This window comes from Miscanthus floridulus, chromosome 8, assembly GCF_019320115.1.
Source record: "Miscanthus floridulus cultivar M001 chromosome 8, ASM1932011v1, whole genome shotgun sequence".
Lineage (NCBI taxonomy): Eukaryota > Viridiplantae > Streptophyta > Magnoliopsida > Poales > Poaceae > Miscanthus > Miscanthus floridulus.
Genome location: NC_089587.1, coordinates 17,050,160 through 17,070,964, shown reverse-complemented (window position 1 = coordinate 17,070,964; position 20,805 = coordinate 17,050,160). Strand labels below are relative to the sequence as shown.

General features: G+C 44.2%; 2 protein-coding genes across 3 annotated transcripts; both read left to right on the top strand.

The window, feature by feature from the left end:
- Window positions 1-4,985: 4,985 nt before the first annotated feature.
- Window positions 4,986-9,657, top strand: LOC136475840 (two-component response regulator ORR24-like). 2 transcript variants are annotated; one of them, XM_066473481.1, is made up of 6 exons: window positions 4,986-5,507; window positions 6,166-6,334; window positions 6,817-7,212; window positions 7,323-7,399; window positions 8,105-9,190; window positions 9,288-9,657. In XM_066473481.1, exons 1-6 carry the CDS (start codon window positions 5,400-5,402, stop codon window positions 9,339-9,341), a joined length of 1,890 nt encoding a protein of 629 aa, XP_066329578.1. In that variant the 5' UTR covers window positions 4,986-5,399; the 3' UTR covers window positions 9,342-9,657. The 2 variants fall into 2 exon arrangements, with proteins under 2 accessions (XP_066329578.1, XP_066329577.1); XM_066473480.1 differs by having other exon boundaries at window positions 4,987-5,507; window positions 6,182-6,334.
- Window positions 9,658-10,016: 359 nt separating this feature from the next.
- On the top strand, window positions 10,017-16,415 carry LOC136475839 (chaperone protein ClpB3, mitochondrial-like). The gene is made up of 10 exons (XM_066473479.1): window positions 10,017-10,767; window positions 11,940-12,158; window positions 12,262-12,499; window positions 12,705-12,900; window positions 13,000-13,054; window positions 13,436-13,586; window positions 13,865-14,173; window positions 14,269-14,534; window positions 14,839-15,768; window positions 15,909-16,415. The coding sequence occupies exons 1-10, from the start codon at window positions 10,465-10,467 to the stop codon at window positions 16,212-16,214; spliced, it is 2,973 nt and encodes a 990-aa protein (XP_066329576.1). The 5' UTR covers window positions 10,017-10,464; the 3' UTR covers window positions 16,215-16,415.
- The last annotated feature ends 4,390 nt before the right edge of the window (window positions 16,416-20,805 follow it).

Genomic DNA, 20,805 nt, shown 5'->3' with positions numbered 1-20,805 from the left:
CTGGAAGCTACAGCGAGTGATGCTGGAGAAAGAAAGGCACAGGAGGGCAGGCAATGCATGCATGCAGGCCTACCATCATCACTTCGTGCGTGTTCATCACAGCACGGATTGGAGTTGGATACGACGACACACTACAGTCTAAACACTACTGCCTCTGCGACTGCGACCATGCGCATGCATACGGTGAGCCTTCCTTTTGGGCCCTCACGCTCTCTGCCCCGTATCAACTCCCCCGCCTTAACCCGCAGTTAATCACTGTAAAAAAGCCAGGTCCGGTAATTATTAATATATATATACACTTAAAAGCACCGCACAGTTTATTAATTACAGTACCACGCACAGAGACACAGGCTAAAGTGGCTGGAGAGTGACTGCGAGCAGCAAAGTTAACTCCACAGTCCACACACACCCTGCAGCGAAAGTAACAAAAAGTCACTACCCTCTGACTCCCCTCATGGTCACGCTGCTCTCTTCTGTTGTGCACTGAGTACTAGTACTGTACGTACTTGTGTACCCTGCTGATGCACCGTACCTCACGCCGCCGTATACGAAAAGGGAAAAGAAAAAAGAAAAATACCGCGACGCGATGTCCTGGTCCTGGCCCGCGCGCGTCGCGACTCGCGGGCACCTGTAACCGCCGTCGTACGTGCGTGCGGTACGTACGGCCGTTGCTTATTTGTGCCGCCGTTGCGATTCTGATTCCTCATTCTTCTTCACGGGCGCCGTGCCGGCGCTGTGTCTGTGTCGGCGAACGACGACCGCGACAGCGTCAAACCCGAACGGGCACGGCACGGGTCCATGTAAAAAAAAAAACCCCGGTTCAGGAGCTTGCATTATTGGCCACGCCGTTTCGTCAAGTGAGCGCTAGTAGCAGGTTGCGATTTGACCATCCGGCCGGCCTGTTGATTCGCGGTGAAAACAAGTTATAATGACCGTCATTAGAGTGGTATCCACGGCACTAAATTAGGACGGGGACGAGGGAGATGATGAGGCATAATTGCGATGTTACTGTGTCTAGCTCCACCGCTTATTAGATTAATAATAAGGGGCTTCCCAGGGTTAGCATCACATCCTAATATGCACTTCTGGTAATTACCTGCCAATAGGAGCACTTACTCGCGAGAGTACTGACAAGTGGAGCAGTATATATATATCATGCATAAACACGATGAGATCGAGTACCACGGCAAGGCAATTTGTGTTTAATTTGCCCCGCGTCGAGGATCCACCGATGTGATTGGTTGGTTGGGTTGGGTTGCTGCCGAACAACGCCCCAACCTTGCCACTGGATCTGAAACATGGTAGTGTCTTACATGCATTTCCCACCGTTAATTCCATCCCCATACAGCCATACTACGTGGAATATGCAATCTAGAGATTTTCTACACGGACGGAACATCATGATAGCAAAGGAGTCATATACTCATAATATGCATGCAATTTTCCTTTTTATTATGAAAACAAAATGTTGGAACAGACCAATTGTTAATTCCCTGTGTTTCTATATCACTACATGTTCCAGCTGGTTATAATAATAACAAAGTAAATTAAAGACAACTTTTATCCGTGACAGCGACGCTACAACAGTAGGAAATGCGTCCATGCGAATGACCATCATTCTATTTTGTTGTCGATCACCAAATCTTTCATTCTCATCACCCTAGCTACTCATGCTGATCGATGCTGGGAGCAGAGGGCACAACCGGGAGACTACCTTTCATGCCACTTGTACTATGAGAGGGACCCCCACCCATGGATCTGTCTACTCTAGTCTCTACCCATCGAGTGCATTGCAAAAGACGAGAAGGACGCAAATATGGGCCATGACGGTCACCGACGAAGAACCCATATGGACACCCAAATCTAAAATGGGTAGCAAGAGATTTAAAATTAGTCTCCAACAGAGTACTTATACGGGAGACCTACTTTGGGTTGCCTAAGAGGCACAACCTAAATATGGGCATCCTCTATCCTGAAAACTCATTCGCAGAAAGGATTCTCTTTTAGGTCTTGTTGTTGGAGAAGATGCCAAATATGTATTGAACCTTTTGTCTGTAGCGCTACCCAAAGGACGAATGTGTCTTATATTTTGGGTGTTGTTGTTGGAGATAACCTTGTGACATTGGGCTACTTGGTGGTAGATTGCTTGCATGCACTGTTGCAAAGGGATGGATGGATGGGTCACAGTTTGTGGTTTGGTCTCCATGATTCAGCAAAAGGGCAGATCAAGGTGTTGTCCATGTGAAGCAGGAGCAAAGGAACACAACAACACACGCACACACAAAAATAAGGAATCACTTTGTGTGCCACACTAGCCTTTGAGGCTTTTTCTGCTGTTGGCATGTAAGGCTAGATATGTTCGGTTAGTGGGGTTCCTCAAAATATACCTTGGAGCATCATGTATACATAGCATAGCCTACTGCAGGCAACAATGTGCACCCTAGCTATTTTGTGTTTATCTAAAACAGCAAATGAAATACTCATAAACTAATTAATAGCCTCTTTTTGGTAATTTGCCTACTGAAAATTAGATTGTGTGCCCTTGGAGAACGCGCGCAGAGGCAAGGGGGAGGGGGGGGGGGGTTGTGTTGTGCTGCTAAACAAAATTGAGTAATTAATATTATTGAAACACCTATCACAAATTATGCATCACCGTAAGGCGAGCATAATACATACTCTTTTTTTTGGCAGAATTATATGGCCTACGAGTTCACTTTTTACTTGCAAGTTTCACTTCCTTCATACCCCTAGCTAGCTGCTTGTTAGGTCACTTGAATCTCAATAACTCTAGTAATGTGCGCACTAGTTATTAAATACTCTAGTTGCTCGTGATTTGGCTGAGCACTTGGTTATAAATCCAGGGCCATGCGAGCTTGTTAAGATAAAAAAAGTTATTCTTTGTTTATCTAAGTCAGCAAATGAAATATAATCAACTAACCTCTTTTTGATAATTTGAATTGTGTGGCCTTGGGGGGGGGGGGGGGGGGGGGGGGGGGGGGTGGGGTGTTGGGGGGGGGGGGTTGGCTCTTAAAGGAAACTGAATAATTAGTACTGTAAACACATCTATCGCAAATTATATTCAATCAACCGCATAGCCACGACGCGAATCATAATACATAGCTCTGTTTTGGTAGAATTATATGGCCTACAAGTTCGCTTTTTTACTTGCAAGGTTCACTTCCTACATATACCCCTAGCTAGCTACTTGTTAGGTCATTTGAATCTCAATAACTCTGTGATCCGTCCTTGTTTTGCCCTGACATTGACATCCGTATCCTATACCATTACAAGCGATATATAATGCTTAATCTTAACTTTACTACAAGATTAATTGGCAAATTGTGACCGAGCATTTGTGACCACGAGAATCCGTGCGTGATGGCAAGCTGACGCGTTGATACCAAAATATTGGCAGGGCCGGCAATATTTATTGTAAAATTGCCAGGGAATACTTATTAGAAAATTGGCAGGAAACGAATAATTATTTGTCGCAAGTACGAGCACAGGGTGTATTAGCCAATAATGTAAGCGTTGGTGCGTGGTGCCTCACGTACTTTGAGCAGCATAATATATACACGGTTCAATGCAAAGGACAGCAGCGCTCGCATATTAAAACCAGCAGCCATTTCATGCGGATGTTTGATTAAGCGTCTTGGACGGCAGATTAGCAAAGCACGCAAGAACAATGAACAAATATATGCTCAATTCTGGGACGCAAAACCTTCTAGAAAAAGGCATTATTGTTTGCCCTGATTTAGGAAAATCCTTAAGAGTGAAAAAAGGAAATAAATGGATGGTGTCTGGGAAAAAACACTAGAGAATACAAAAGCAATTAAAGTGCTTTCCTTCCACAGAGACAGAGCTAGAGTTTTCTTTTTATTTAAATTAAAGGTCTGAATTATTATATTATATATTTTTTTCCCCTACCGCAGTGGGTGTGCGTGGACACTGAGAGTTGTCTCCAGTACGTATGTATCTGCGATCCCGCGGGAGTGGAAGCCGGCTAATCCCAGAGATGACGCCGAGCTGTCGTGCATCACTAATCAATACCATGTTCGCTTCAACTTATCAGTCGTACCGTTTCAGTGAAATAATAATATTTTTTTCTCATAATAAATCAATATCAATATCAGCATCCGCTGTTTTTTCATCCAGCCGAACAACGCGAGCTTTGTTTAATCAAGCCCCATGAACCAACCACAGCGAGCTTGGGCTGGCCAGCGGCGAGCTCGACCCACGTCAGCATCAACCATCGCCGAATAAGAAATGCTTGTCTTCTGATTACTTGTTCGGGTAGATCCAAAACCATAGCTATCTTCGTTCACTCGTCTGTCGCCGCAATCGTCCAAGTCAAGATATGAGCAGCCTGTTCGTTTCGTCGTAAACGATCGTGGATTATTTACTGTTGACTAGTTTGACTGGTTTAATGTGAGAGAAAAATACTGTTCTATCTTATAATCCACGATCGTATAAGCCCAGCCAAACCTGAGATAAATACTTGAGAAATCAGAGCTTTTACGCCGCAATTCTTTCCTTCTCGCTCACATGAAAATGTGTTACACGTCCACAACATCCGAAGCACACATTTGAATATCCATACGTCATTGTATTTGGTTAGAACGTGGAAAATGACTAGTGCAGCTAAAAGATGAATTAATTAATTATATAAGTCTACTACAGAAAGCGAAAGAAAAATATTGAACATTTCAAGAAGAATCAAAACTGAGGCACATCAGTATACTTTTTCAAACATTTATATGTGTATATATATATATAAATAAATCAAATTACAGCTGTATGTTGTCTAAAATGCAAAATGGGAAAAACCAAAAGGCGAGTCCAAACGAACCCTAAAAAGAACGTTGGCGCGTGCACACGCGGAATACACCAGGGCAAGAAACAAATGGCCCCAACCCAACCCCACACCCCAACACCGATAGCATAGCAGCATATAAAGACCTGAATAAATGGCAAGAAATATTGTTCCCAAAAAAATGGCAAGAAATATGGAAGCGTAAAAGGAAACGAAAGGGGGCCGAAAAAAAGGGTTACCATCTTTGCACTGCATGAGCTCTCCATTCTCCCTTCCCATGCAGCTCACCCTCCTCCTCCCCCTTATTATTGGGTTCTTCACCGTACCACACACCCTTCTCTCTCTCTCTCTCTCTGCTCCGGTGCTGGTGCTGCTCTCCTCCCCCTGCTTTGACCTCCCTGGCTTTATCCGCCTTTCCCCGCCGTTTCTTGGATTTCTAGGATCCAAAGAAACTCCCTTGTTGTGAGCCTGCCTGCCTGCCTCCATACAGGAACCTCCGGTGATCCAGGTGCTGTTGGATTCGCCGAGCCGGAGGAGATGACCGTCGAGGAGGTGAAGCTGCAGGCGGCGAAGGCGAACGGCGGGCATGGGGCCAAGGACCAGTTCCCCGTCGGCATGCGCGTGCTCGCCGTCGACGACGACCCGACCTGCCTCAAGCTCCTCGAGAAGCTCTTGCAGCACTGCGAGTACCATGGTATGCCATGCTCCTCTCGCTCCTCTGTTTCCTCTCTGCCCCGTGCGTTTGGTTTCCTACTATTCTCTGATCGGTTCATGTATATCCTTATTAACTGCCGTTTTTTTTACCTTTATTATCCACGATTCGGCTCCTTGCTGCTTGATTTATTTAGTCTTCGATGTTCGCGTATCAAGGAGGCTACAAAGATATTTGGGTTACTGGTTTTGCCATTCTTCATCACATAAATAGCAACCCCGACTTTATGCCCCACTTTCCCCCAGTTCGTTTTCACGGTGAAATATTTTTGTCATGTAATGTCATGTCAGGCTCAGTTTCATTTTCTTTCTTCTGATGAAAATTATCAGGTTTGTCTCTGCTCGTGCTCTAAAGATTTTTTTTTGAATTTTTATCATGCGTTGGCACACGACTATATTTGGAATGATCTTCTCTCTCCAAAAGTTTTAAACCTCCAGCTGTGTAATTTCTGTAAATCTTGTGTTGTGCAAATTTTTGGCTGTCTATTTCCGTTTTCCGTGGCTTAATTTTCTTCAGTGGAAGGAATGTTCTCCTCTCCAACTTTCCTCGAAGTCGAGTGATTCTTACGAAGATTTGACTCCCCACATGTGTAATGCGTTCCTCCGGTCTTTGACTTGTATATGTGCGCTAACCTGTCCAGATTTGTGATGCCGCAGTGACAACAACTGGACAGGCAGCCACGGCCCTGAAGCTGCTGAGGGAGAAGAAGGACCAGTTTGACCTTGTGATCAGCGATGTCCACATGCCGGACATGGACGGCTTCAAGCTCCTCGAGCTTGTGGGCCTCGAGATGGACCTCCCGGTCATTAGTAAGTCTTTGCTTGCCCACTCCTCTTCGTGCCTTTATTGCGGCCAATGATCTGGAAAAAAATGGCATTGCTTGAAAATCATTGTGGAATGAATAGATCTTGTATAGTACTACTCATCTGGTTACTTTGGTTTTTACCTCCAGTAGACAGCTGAGCTGTGGAGTTGAGGAAACAAGGCCCCATTTACATTAATTTTAGGAAATTCATCTTCATCGTCTCGCCCAATTCGTAAAGGATTTGTCTTGTTCAATGGGCCATTGAATTTATTAATTTTGGTGGAATGACAAGTCTCATGAAAACTTCTGTATGCCCTACATGTGACCACTAAAACAAAGAGTTAGAAAGGACAAAAGTCTGCAGGCATAATGAACGCCAATTAGTTTCCTGCAGGAAGTTCAATTATTTCTGCTGGTTCAATGTACAATGAGCACAGGGTTTGCATTTCTCTTTGATCTGAAAACTGACCATGTATCATCATGCAGTGTTGTCTGCAAATGGGGAGACACAAACAGTCATGAAGGGTATTACCCATGGAGCATGTGACTACCTGCTGAAGCCAGTGCGGATTGAGCAGTTGAGGACCATATGGCAGCATGTGGTTAGGCGGAGGAGTTGTGATGCCAAGAACAATGGTAATGATAACGATGATTCTGGTAAGAAGTTGCAGGTGGTGAGTGCTGAAGGTGACAATGGTGGTGGTAATCGCAACAAGAGAACTTCCCGCAGGGGTAGGGATGATAATGGAGACGACAGTGATGATTCTGATGAGAACAGTAATGAGAATGGAGACTCATCGACCCAGAAGAAGCCAAGGGTCGTGTGGTCTGTTGAATTACACCGAAAGTTTGTGGCATCTGTCAACCAGCTTGGCATTGACAGTAAGAGTTCTAACTATGTTACTCAGTTACCAGAATGTTAACTATTAATTTTCCTTATTTTTATATTATTCATGAATCATAATAGCATGTACTCGTGTCTATAAATGCAGAGGCTGTTCCAAAGAAAATATTGGATCTCATGAATGTTGAGAACATCACAAGGGAGAATGTTGCAAGTCATCTGCAGGTTTGATTTCCATTCCTACGTAGTTCTGTTTGGCCTCATATTTATATTTCTATATAATGTTCATCGCATGTTTATTATGTGACATCTTTGGAACTTATGATTATCTATCCACTAAGCTTGAATACTATGTATCTTGAAAGCGGGTTCTTGTTGCAGTTTCTGTTTCTTTGCGGCTTGTCCTTTATAAGGGGTTGGGGATGTTGTCTTGTGTTCTTCTTTTCTTTACTTTAATGCAAGGCAGAGCTCATGCCATTTCCTTTCAAAAGAAAAGCACATGAACTATATATTCCTTTTTTTCACCATATCTAGGAAATTCTCAAACCTATCAGCATTTCTTCACATGATTGTTAAACTTCTGAAAGAAACAGAAAGTGATACCTGCAAGCATATTGTTCACATTATACAGTTCATGTCCTTGTAAAGACAACAAATTTCTTTGCTCACTTCAGCATCTTTTTTTTTTCTTTGTTGCAATTAGAAACACATTTGAAGGGCGGACCTGGTGCAAGCGGTAGAGTCTTACCGCCTGTGACCGGAAGGTCCCGGGTTCGAGTCGCGGTCTCCTCGCATTGCACAGGCGAGGGTAAGGCTTGCCACTAACACCCTTCCCCAGACCCCGCACAGAGCGAGAGCTCTCTGCACTGGGTACGCCCTTTTTTTTAAATTAGAAACACATTTAATAAATCCTTCTTTGTTGGTTTGCAGAAGTATCGGCTGTATCTGAAAAGACTCAGTGCAGATGCAAGCAGGCAGGCTAACCTAACTGCTGCATTTGGAGGAAGAAGCCCTGCTTATGTCAACATGGGACTAGATGCCTTCAGGCAATACAATGCATATGGGAGATACCGACCAGTTCCAACCACTAACCATTCACAGCCAAACAACCTCCTTGCAAGGATGAACTCTCCTGCATTTGGTATGCATGGTTTGCTGCCTTCGCAGCCGTTTCAGATTGGACACACCCAGAACAATTTGAGCACTTCCTTAGGCAATGCCGGGGGGATGAACAATGGCAACCTGATCAGGGGTGCGCATATGCCACTGCAGGATACTAGCAAATGCTTTCCTACTGGCCCTTCTGGTAATTCATTTGCGAACATATCAAACAGCACACAATTGGTTACGACAAATAACTTGCCATTACAGTCTCTTGAGCCAAGCAACCAACAACACCTTGGTCGGCTGCATTCTTCTGCAGACCCATTCAACTCATTTGTGGGTGAGTCTCCCCAGTTTCCAGATCTTGGAAGATGCAACACCACCTGGCCAACTGCGGTCTCATCATCCAATGTTCAGGAGCTTGGTCAGAAGGACAGAATTGTGAATGGGCCCAAGCTTGAGCCTCTCTCAAGCTTTACAGAAGCATCCAGTCAGATTCCCTTGCTGGGAAATGAAACGCAGAGCCAAGTAGCATCACTAGCCAGCAACGGTCTTCCGATGCCGTTCACTCAGGAAGCGGTGCCCTTCGCATATGGAAGCAGCACGAACTCAAGAGAGATGCTGAATAACAACCTTGCACTTAGCAATTCAGGCATCAACTCTTCATTGCCGAACCTTCACATAGATGGTTCTGTTTTTGAAAGAAACATAGATGGTTCTGTTGTTCCGAGGCAGACACTGGACCGTAGTAATTCAGGTGGTGGTGGTGTTCCCCCTCTACAAGATGGCCGGATTGATCACCAAGTTGTTAATAGTCATCTAAACTATAACATCGAACTCATGGGGACAAGTAGGCTGCAGAGGGGTCTCAGTGGTGGTCTGGATGATATTGTCGTCGACATGTTTAGGCCGGTATGTTCCTATAAATCTTTCTTATTTTCGACAGTAGTCAGCATTACGGTCCCATCTTTTTATGTAAACCATGTCAAAAAAAAATTTTCCATTGCAGGACCGCGCAGACAATGGCGTCCCCTTCATTGATGGGGACTGGGAACTGGTCTAGCAAGTTTCAGTTCCCTACATCAAGTCTGCTGCCATCGCGTGAGGTTTTCCGCAATTGTGGGGTTCGGCGCTTGATTGCTCCATTATAATTTGCCTGCTCAAAGTTGTTTATAGTAGCAAGTTTGCATCACAAATGCCCTTTGCATTTGGTTTTTCAGTTTAGCGACCAGGTTCCAGTGTCACGTCCTTATATCAACTATGTGGTATTTGCTACCTTAACTCGTATGGCTATGTTTTAAGTCAGGTGTTAACTGTGGCTATCGTGATATATAGCATGGTTATGAGCGAAGAAATGCTTTCCTGTTTACTATTGGAAATCGTTTTGCTGTTCCATTTGTTGATCTCATTGGCGATATGTTGAAGAAATCCAGAAAAGATCACAGCACACAAGATTGCTGTTCGAGAAACATGGAATTATTGATCTTACTCGTCATTTGCATGATTGCTTGGTAGCCTGGGATTGGGAGATAGGTTTGCATCTTCAGATCAATGGCGGATGACCTGAATTTGTTCTAGATATGCAGCTTCCAGCATGGTAAACAGGCATGGTAAACAGTCTTGCCAAGTCTGAAGTTACAGGTGAAATTCAGCTGAAGCGTGTGATCAATGCTTTGCAGTTTTTTTTGAAACAAGTGTTTTTAGTTTATGCGTTTGCAATTTACAAAAGATTTGGATACGAAATTCTGAGTCAGTCCATGAGCTGTACGGTGCCTTCACTCGCTGCTTCTGCCGAGTAGAGGATGCGACGAAAGAAAGAACTCGCGCGGTAGCGCCGAACGCCTTCCTCTCTATCTCGCCAATGAGTGGGCCCCCTGAGTGGCTAAGTCCGGTACAAACGGTATCCGACGGTTACGGAAAGAGCGGCACTAGATCAGACGGTTGATGTGCACGGAGGTCGACGAGCACCGCAGAACTTTCTGCAACCTTCCACCCGCTTCGCCTCCGGTGCCGGCGCTTTTTCTTCCCCTTCTCCAAGCATCGCCACCCCTCTCCGTTGCGCCCTCACAACCACCACTGCCCCCACAAATAACCGAGCCGGCGTCTTCGCGGCGTAACCGCTTGGCCAGTCCAGTGTGCGCAGCCGCCGCCGCAGCAAAGCGCTAAACCCAAACCCCTCCGCCACGATGGCGCGCTCCGCCGCGTCCAGGCTAGCGCGCGCAACCCGCGTGGCCGCGGCGACCACCACCCGCCGCCAGGCCCCCGCCGTTAGCCGCGAAGTCCTCCCGCGGTCCCTCGCGCCGCTCGCGGGTGATGCCTCCGCCGCCTTCGCCGCCGCCACGACGAGGAGGCCGGCGTGGTTGGCCGTGCCTTTGGGGCGGTTTCCCGTCGGGGCCGGCGGAGCAGGGCTCCTGGTGCCGCCGCGCCGGCTGTTCCACTCGACGACGCCCGCTCATTACAGCGCCACCGGCACCTCGTCCTCGTCTCAGGTTGGTGCCCACTATGTACACCGCTGCTCAGTGCTCATGTCTCTGTTCTTATGCGCCGAGCCGCCGATTGGCTGCCACTCGTGTCGATTCGATTTCGGTCAGTGCTGTAGAGATTTGGCTAACCAAACGGTTGGATTGTAAAGCTCTGGACCGTTGAATGCTTGCTATTCTGCACTTCTGCTACAAATTCGTAAAGATTCGTGGTGTCACGATAGCTTTGAATGATATAATGATAAGTGTGATACGATCGTGTAGTAGTATGGTGTCACTGATTTCATCCTTTGATCTTCAGAAGTGTGGAATGTTGGAGTGATAGATTTGTAAAGTTAATAGTTCTATTCCACAATGCAAACTTCATAAGTGATGGTGAGATGATGATTTTAGGCGCTTTCTGTGTTGATGTTGTTGGACTGTTGTCTTTCTGTAGCTGTATTTCCATCTTGTGTTGGTGATTGCATTCTCTCGTTCTTTATTAATTAGACGAGTCAACAGTTTCCAACCTTGTTTCAAAAGTGTGTAGAATCAGCTGATCCGTTTGTAGATGTGATTAAACAATATATCAGAGTGCTATACAAAAACTATAGCCTATAGGTTTCCACTTGAATAGAGTGTCTCCATTCTCCAACCACGAATCACTATAGTTTTCACATGCATCTAGCTCTTTGCTTGGTTTGCAGTATTTGTATGTGCGCTAGGGCAGGTTTGCAATTGTGATTTTTTTTGGTGACAAAAACGTGGGGTGTCTTCTCCAGAGTAAAATCTCTTTCTTTTTATATGTATACAGAAAGGAAAAAAATAATGTACAAGAGGGAGTCACAAGGATCATAAGTCAAAAGAGGAGGAGACTAACATCATGGTAAAATTGATCAACCAATCGGACAACAAACTCTTAACATTTGATTTTGCCTTAAGAAACAGTAGAGCAAATTCAGACTTGAAAGATTGCTTCCATCTGCGAACTGATGGAACCGCATCTTCGAAGACTGTACTGTTTTGATGACACCAAATAGTCTAAACAGCCACCATACTAATTTCCCTGAAAACAGGAGACCCAAATATATCTGTTCCAGCAGCAGGGTGTGGTATATGCAGCAATGGGTAGGGCTTGCAAACTACTGTTGGTTTGAGTCCTAATCTCTATGTTTTTCCTTAATTTTCTTTGATCAAAACAGATAACACCAGGAGAATTCACTGAGATGGCCTGGGAGGGGATTGTTGGTGCGGTTGATGCAGCAAGATTGTCAAAACAACAGATAGTGGAGTCAGAGCACTTGATGAAAGCTCTTCTGGAGCAAAAGGATGGGCTAGCACGCAGGATATTTTCAAAAGCGGGCATAGACAACACATCAGTCCTGCAAGCTACAGATGACTTTATTTCTAGACAGCCAAAGGTATTAGCAGTGTGCTTTAATAATTTTATAGATTAAACTGACTAAACAAGTTCTGTTTATTAAGGTGGTAAATTTTATTAAGATTTGGGTCTTGCATTGGTAGGTTCTCGGTGATACAACCGGACCAATTATAGGATCAAGTTTTGTGTCGATATTGGATAATGCGAAGAAGCATAAAAAAGAATATGGTGATGAATTTGTGTCAGTTGAGCACATCCTGCAAGCATTCGCTTCAGATAAAAAGTTTGGACAACAGCTCTTCAAAGATCTGAAAATTGTGGAGAATGATCTTAAAGAAGCTATTTCAGCAGTACGGGGAAGCCAGCGAGTCACAGATCAGAGTATGTCTTGTGACATTTTTCTTTGTCTTTACTAGTTTCTTTCTTTTGGCAGAGTACTTCTGTGGTTTTAGTATTTATTTATACTTTGTTCATATTCATATAGCTTCCTGTATTGTCCAGAAAGTTAACTTGATCCTGATAAGTAGATAACAATGTAATAACCGATGACCTGTTTTATATGCCTATATTGTTTTTCTGTTTCCAGATCCAGAAGGAAAGTACCAGGCTCTAGAGAAGTATGGTATTGATTTGACAGAATCAGCTCGGCGTGGAAAACTTGATCCTGTTATAGGCCGTGATGATGAAGTGCGTAGATGCATTCAGATCCTATGTAGAAGAACTAAAAACAATCCTGTAATCATTGGCGAGCCAGGAGTTGGCAAAACAGCTATTGCTGAAGGGTGATTACCTGTTCATTTATTGTTTGTAGTTTTTTCATAGTATGCCTATGCTTTGCTGCTTTGAACATGCAGTAATCAACCATCTTGCTCTTATTTCAGACTGGCTCAGCGTATTGTACGAGGAGATGTTCCCGAACCTCTAATGAATAGAAGGGTATTGAAATGTCTCTGTTCATATCTAGTCTAGTTAACTGAATTTTAGGGCAATTATATTTTCTGACTGTGCTATGGCAGAGACAACTCTCCTCCATGCATCCTAGCCGTCCCAGGCTGTAATTATTCCTTCTCTATAAAATGGGCATCACCTTGTGCCAGTCTTGTTAAAAAAGAACTTTTGATTGATATATATATCCGATGTTCATTGAAGCATTTTGATTATCAATTAATAAAAAAATAATACAAAATTCAGAGCTTACAGTCAGACGTAGAATAACATGTCACTATAACTGTATAACAGATGAGTAGACACAGTTGTATTAGTGTCAAGAATGCAATAGACTGTATGTTCTGATGCTATGTACATCTGCAATTACAGCTTATTTCATTGGATATGGGAGCACTACTTGCTGGAGCTAAATTCCGTGGTGAATTTGAGGAGAGACTAAAGGCTGTTCTAAAGGAGGTCACTGCTTCTAATGGACAGATCATCTTGTTCATTGATGAGATCCATACTGTTGTTGGTGCAGGTTTGTACTTCTAACTTCTTCTGTGTTTTGGCTATTTGCAAGTTGTTTTTATGGCAGTGAACATACATCGATAGACTTGAAAATATTAGTCGAAGCTAAGCTCTCTGTTAATGATTAGACAGGTCTACACAAGTGCGTTTCATTTTTATTTGGTTTGTGCTGGCCTTGTGCTTTCAAATCACTGATGCTTTGTTTTATCAAAAATTGATGCTTATACCACAATCCAGGAGAGTCAGTGCTCTGAATATTGTCAAATTTACTGTTTATTCTCTGAATAGGAGCCGCTGGTGGAGCGATGGATGCTGGTAACCTGTTGAAGCCAATGCTAGGCCGTGGAGAACTCCGCTGCATTGGAGCAACAACATTGGATGAGTACAGGAAGTACATTGAGAAGGATGCTGCTCTTGAGCGTAGGTTCCAGCAGGTTTATTGTGGTGAGCCAGCGGTTGAGGATACCATCTCCATACTGCGTGGTTTGCGAGAACGATATGAACTGCATCATGGTGTTAAGATATCAGATGGAGCTCTTGTTGCTGCAGCAGTTCTATCTGATCGATACATCACTGGACGTTTTTTGCCTGACAAAGGTACTTTGCATGCTATAATGTGGATAAGTTACAGTGAACAGCGAGCTGATCTATTCATTATCTAATATAATAATATTCTTTATTTGTGCGTGCAGCCATTGATCTAGTTGATGAAGCAGCTGCTAAGCTCAAAATGGAGATAACATCAAAGCCTATTGAATTGGATGAGGTAGACAGAGAAATCATAAGGCTTGAAATGGAAAAGCTCTCACTGAAGAATGATACAGATAAAGCCTCCAAAGAACGACTGAGCAAGCTTGAAGCTGAACTAGAATCTCTCAAGCAGAAGCAGAAAAATCTTTCAGAACAATGGGAATATGAGAAATCTTTGATGACTCGTATAAGATCAATTAAAGAAGAGGTACGTGCATTCTTTATTCCTTCTGTGTATTGCCTGCCATATATATTGGTTCTGATCGCTTCTATTTAAAGCGCAAGCGCTGTTATGCTGTGGCTTTGCCATACAGCCAATCGGCTGCAATTGTGAAGAGCTGAGAGCAAGCTCTGGCTGTTTGCTTCTGAATGCCTGCTATCGCTGCCGCTGTTTGGGCTGCAGGTGTTGCTAGTTGGCTGCTGCAGCACAGCAACAGCCAGCTATCCGATCAGGCTGATTTTTTTGCCCCTTATGTCATGTAGGCTCTAATCTTGTCTTTATCTTGTTTTAGACTGACAGAGTGAACCTGGAGATTGAAGCTGCTGAGAGAGAGTATGATTTGAATCGTGCTGCTGAACTGAAGTATGGAACACTTTTGTCACTTCAGAAACAGCTGGAAGAGGCTGGGAATAAACTTGTTGAATTCCAGCAATCAGGGAAATCAATGCTTCGAGAAGAGGTGACTGACGTGGACATTGCTGAGATTGTGAGCAAGTGGACTGGTATTCCAGTGTCAAACCTTCAACAGTCTGAAAGGGAAAAGCTGCTGCTGCTGGAAGATGTACTCCACAAGAGGGTTATTGGCCAAGACATTGCAGTCAAATCAGTGGCCAACGCCATCCGCCGTTCTAGGGCAGGCCTATCAGATCCTAACCGTCCGATAGCAAGCTTTATGTTTATGGGACCTACAGGTGTAGGAAAGACTGAGCTGGGTAAGACACTGGCTGAATTCCTTTTCAACACTGAGAATGCCCTAATACGAATTGATATGAGCGAGTACATGGAGAAGCATGCTGTCTCCCGTTTGGTTGGTGCCCCACCTGGATATGTTGGTTATGAGGAAGGGGGCCAATTGACTGAATCTGTTCGCCGGCGGCCTTACTCAGTTGTTCTGTTGGATGAAATTGAGAAAGCGCACCAGGATGTCTTTAACGTTTTGTTGCAACTGTTGGACGATGGAAGAATAACTGATTCACAAGGCAGGACTGTCAGCTTCACTAACTGTGTCATCATCATGACCTCAAACATTGGGTCACCATTGATCCTTGACACACTTAGAAACACCACAGACAGCAAGGAGGTCGTTTATGAGATAATGAAGAAGCAGGTGATTGAGATGGCCCGACAAACATTCCGACCAGAATTCTTGAACAGGATAGATGAGTACATAGTGTTCCAACCTCTGGATACAAGCGAGATCAACCACATTGTGGAGATCCAGGTAAACATTTAACAATTCATTTTAGAAGCATGCCTGATAGATATATTTAAACCATAGTATCAACCTTAAGTTATTTCTCCACATTTGCACATAGTTTGTGTAGCCTGCTCTTTAATTTGAAATGGTTTCCTTACTTGCAGTTGAATCGGGTTAAGAACCGGCTGAAACAACAGAAGATTCATCTCCAATACACTGCAGAAGCCGTTGAGCTTCTGGGGTCTCTTGGCTTTGACCCGAACTATGGTGCGAGGCTTGTCAAGAGAGTGATTCAGCAGATGGTGGAGAACGAGATTGCCCTAGGTGTCCTGAAGGGCGATTTCAAAGAAGACGACACTGTCCTCGTGGATGTAGGTTCTGCGGCGATAGCAAAAGGACTTGCTCCGCAGAAGAAACTTGTCCTTCAGAGGGTAGAAAATAGAAACGAAGAGTTAGTTGCCAATGACTAGGTCAGGGGGTTCACCTTTTAGCGAGAATGTTCAAGTGAGATGATACGCATCTGTTAGCTCTGCGTTTACGCGTCTGAGAAACTTAGCTTGGCCTTTTGGGTTCTTATTATGAAGTCGTGTCCAGTCTCCTGTGGCAAAACTCAACGTGCAAATCTCTGTGAATATATAATCCTGAGAGTTCTATCTGAAGAGCTGTGAATATCTGTTTAGGTAACTTTTATCTTTGGTCTTTTATATTTCATGACTTATCTTACTCTTATTATTTCCTTTTGAGCTTTCAAGTCAACCCTTATAACAAGACGTCATAAAAACAAAAGGAAAACCCATTGATTTTGTTCAATCATTGTCATTTGTCAAGAATAGTCACGCGGCAGCGTTTCAGCTTACAAACGTATGGGAAAAAGTTCTCTAATAAATTCCACTTGGTAAGATCAAAACCTAGAAGCCAAATTCTATATTAATGAAGGTATGACAGATGAGCAATCTGAATGGTGGATGGGAAAACACATAGAGACAACTAGATACAGTTTACAAAGCATGTTCATATAGGCTCCGTTCCTTTCGTTGAAAAAACATGTCAAAATACTGTTCCGACTAATTTGTTGTGAGAGAAAAATACTATTCCAGCTAAAAAAACAAGCTGAAAAATACGGATTATAAGAGAAACGAACATGACCTAGTAATTGAGCATCATTTCTAGACTATACGTCTTGTGGCCAGATTTGTTGCTTAATAAAGTACGAAATGGGTTATCCAAAATAATGGTTATGATCATATAATACTTCCTCCGTTTTAGTAGTTCGCTCTGGCTTAATCCTACATCAAAACTATGATTAAATTTTAGAAAAATATTGACATCACCTATAAGTTAAAAATAAATGTACTGCCAAAGACTCGGTTCGCTGCAACGAAAGCAACAGCACCGCAGCCACCTGCTGCTAGTGCAGCCGAATAGGCTCAGAATTTAGAAAGCTAATCTGACAACCCCTTAGGCTGGATCAAGTTTATAAAAAAAATACCAATAGTTATATTACTCCCAAGTTAGCGTAAATTAGACTCACCATGGATATTTATTTTATTATGTACCTATTTGGATATGTCTGTGTTTTAGCATGTGATCACATGTGAAGATATCTGGGTTTTAGGCATCATACGTCACAACTTGCTCAGAAACTTCTAAATTTTTTACCACAACCTCTACATGCGACGACACGACGCCTCGACAAGTTTCGTGATTTTCAGACTTCGTTTGCATTTTATATAATTAAAAACACCTTTTTAACAAGTTGGTGGTCATGTTTCGTGAAACAGATGTTTGAAATTTCACGAATGTCCTTGCACACGGCCTCAAAATACACTCAAAAACATAAATACCATTTTTTGAATCGCTAAATTCTAATATTTCATGCACCTGCAGTTCAAATTTACTTTTTCGAGAAAAATTCAAGTAAACATAAAAAATTAAAAAAAATATACCTAAAAGTCATAGGAAAGTTCCAAATTGGAACATGTGCTTCTAGGTACTGTATAAATACCACAGAAAAAATTTAAAAACAAAAATACAAAAAATAAAAATACTTTGCCGAGTGTCGCAATTGGCACTCGGTAAAGGAACCTCTTTGCCGAGTGCCAGGCTTGCAGCACTCGGCAAAGATTTTTCAGAAATTTTTTTATTCTTTCCGATTAAAGGAACGCTGAATTTCTTTGCCGAGTGCCCGCATCTCGGCACTCGGCAAAGAGCCGACCCACTTAACCCTAGCGGGCTGGCCGCTCCCACTCTCTCTCTCCCTCTCACTGCCGTGCGCGCCCGGCCCCACCCCGCCGCCACGCGACCACCGGCACCGCCCCGGCCCCGCTCCGCCACCGGACCGCCGCCGCAGCCCTGGCCCCGACCCAGCCCCGCTCGGCTGCCCCCCCCCCCCCCCGCCCCTGACCAGCCGGAGTGGAGCAGGGGAGCAGAGGAGAGAAGGGAGGTGGAGGAGAGGAGAAGAGAGAAGGAAGAAGGAGAAGGGAGGAGGAAGGAGAAGGGAGGAGGAGGAGCCTCGACCGTCGGCCACGCCCCTCGCCGTTCGTCCCCGCCGTCGTCCCTGCCCCTCACTGGAGACGAAGGTGACCCCGGCACCGCGTCGCCCGACTCCACCACCACCCAAGGTATAAAGCCCCCCCGGTTGTCGGCCTTCGTGCCTTGTATGTCATTGACGGCCTTCGTGCCGTATGTGGATGTGTGGGCCTTTGTGCCGTACATGGATGTGTGGGCCTTCGTGCCGTATATATGTTGTCGGCCATCGTGTCGGCTTTTTCTTGCAGGTTTTGGAAACCTCTCCGTATAGGGGAGGTTCTGCCGAAATTTTTAACTTATAGTATTATAATTCTTCTTTTGTAGAGCAGGACCCGTCGGAGGGGACCCGTAGTACGTAGGCGACCCCGATCGTCTTCGTCGGCGCTGCGGTCTTGCCTGCACAGTGTCGCTTCGCCACTGCCCCGCTGAAAGTGCATCTAGCCCTTTTGTGGGTTTTGGATGATTGAATGACAACGTGATTAAAGGACTAACCCGTTTGCTAAGTGTGAACAGGTAATAGGTTATCTCACAGGTACTTAATGAAAGCCAAAATGATGTATTGTTGTATAAACAATCTAGTTCAAGCACAAGACAACAATGCAAATGGAAATCATGTGAAGGCTTATTTCTTGTGGGATTTCCATGTACTATGTGAAAGCAAGCTCATGATTATTAGTTAATGAGACATAAGGGATTGCATATGGAATGGTCTCATATTTGAAGCTTGCTAAATTTAAATGAAAAAGATAACAATACATATGAATGGATGATTCAACACAAGATGTGACTTGATGGCTTGAGATGGTGAAGATAGCAAGGAAAGGCTTCGAGGTACTAAGCAAGGGTGAAGGGCAAGCGACGGCTTGGCGGCCGAAGAACCTAGCTAGGGTGAAGAAGAAAGTACTTGCATTTAGTTGAGGTACTAATCAAGCTAAGATGGTCATATTTATGTGAAGGATAAAATCTATAATGAAGTATTTGATGGAAGTGACTTGATACATCTGGGATTATTCAAACTTGATGAATGGAATCAAGTCACATGCTCAAGATGGCTATGCTCAAGTGAAAAGATCAACATCAACATGTTAGCACCCTTACTTGATTAAGATTGGAAAGGACGGCATCAATTCAAAAGAACAACTCAAGTGGTACAAACTTCATATTTTCCATTTATCTTGAGTTTAATAGGTATGCCGTACTATGAAGAGGGATGCATCATGTTGATAGATAATGTTTCATAAGTGCTCAAGCAACCCATGTGAGTTTTGAGTATTTGAGCGACAAAAGTGCTAACTGATCACTTGCTGGTCTGGCAATACCGGACGTGTCCGGTATTTGTCCAGCAGCTGTAAACCTGTTGTTCTCGGTTGGTTCGTCGGGAGTTCCGACGTAGGTCGGGAGTTCCGACGGTCGGGAGTCCCGGCATGGGTCGGGAGTTCCGACGTGTCGCACTTCAACTGACTTGGAGTGTTCACTGTCCTGGTCATACCGGACATGTCCGGTATTCATACCGGACGTGTCGGTATGGATGACCAGAGGCCCAACGGCTAGTTTTCTAAGCTGTGAGAGTCGGGAGTTCGACACCTCACAACTTCATTGTAACTTAGTTACCGTTGGCGCAGTGTGAGTCATACCGGACGTGTCCGGTATGCATACCGGACATGTCCGGTATTGCAACGGCTATAAAACGGCTAGTTTTTCAAGGGGGCTATAAATACCCCCAAGCCTCCACCTTTGGAGGCTGCTGATTCTGCTGTGATAGACACACGTTTTTTAGCCTTGCCAACTCTCCTAAACCCTCTCTTAGTGAGTGTGTGATCCAAATTGCAAAATCAATTTGTGGGTTGAGAAAGAATTTGAAAAAGAGAGCAAGCCACCACTTGAGCACTTGTGCATATTGTCAATCTCGTGATTCGCATTTGTTACTCTTGGACTCTTCGGTCCTAGACGGCTAGGCGTCGCCGGAGAGCAACCGAGAGATTGTGGTTGCTTCGGAAAGTTTGTAACGGTCGATTCCGCCGCCTCGGAATCATTTAGTGGAAGGAGGAAAAGGAGTTGGAAAAGACTCCGGCTAGAGTGACCTTCGTGGTACCCTCTAGGGCTGACCTTCGCTGGGTCGCCCGCAGCCCCCCTCAACGGAGAGTAGGACTCGAACGAGTCCGAACTTCGATAAAACAAATATCGTGTCTTAATTTGCATTTCATTTGATATTTGTGTTGCTCTAGCTGTACTGCAGGTTCTCTGTGTATATTGTCATCTCCATTAGGTGCCTGCAGTTTGGTTTGAAGATAGAAATCGAAAGGAGCAAGTTCAGGGCTGATCTGCAGAAATCGTGTATACCGGACACGTCCGGTATTCATACCGGACACGTCCGGTATTTCCTGCCTGCACTGAAAATATTTATTCTCTGTTCTAACTTGGTGTTGCAGGGTTGTAGCTTCTATATATATTCTTTATACCTTGTTTACTTTGTGGCTAACTTGTGAGGGGTGGTAGTACTCTTGATTTGGAGTTTCCATTTTGGAAACTCCC

Coding starts and splice junctions, on each gene's coding strand:
- LOC136475839 (XM_066473479.1), top strand. CDS start 10,465: ATGGCGCGCTCCGCCGCGTCCAGGCTAGCGCGCGCAACCCGCGTGGCC. Junction 10,768..11,939: donor GCACCTCGTCCTCGTCTCAG/GTTGGTGCCCAC, acceptor TGATCAAAACAG/ATAACACCAGGAGAATTCAC. Junction 13,055..13,435: donor AACCTCTAATGAATAGAAGG/GTATTGAAATGT, acceptor CTGCAATTACAG/CTTATTTCATTGGATATGGG.
- LOC136475840 (XM_066473480.1), top strand. CDS start 5,351: ATGACCGTCGAGGAGGTGAAGCTGCAGGCGGCGAAGGCGAACGGCGGG. Junction 7,213..7,322: donor CAACCAGCTTGGCATTGACA/GTAAGAGTTCTA, acceptor CTATAAATGCAG/AGGCTGTTCCAAAGAAAATA. Junction 7,400..8,104: donor ATGTTGCAAGTCATCTGCAG/GTTTGATTTCCA, acceptor GTTGGTTTGCAG/AAGTATCGGCTGTATCTGAA.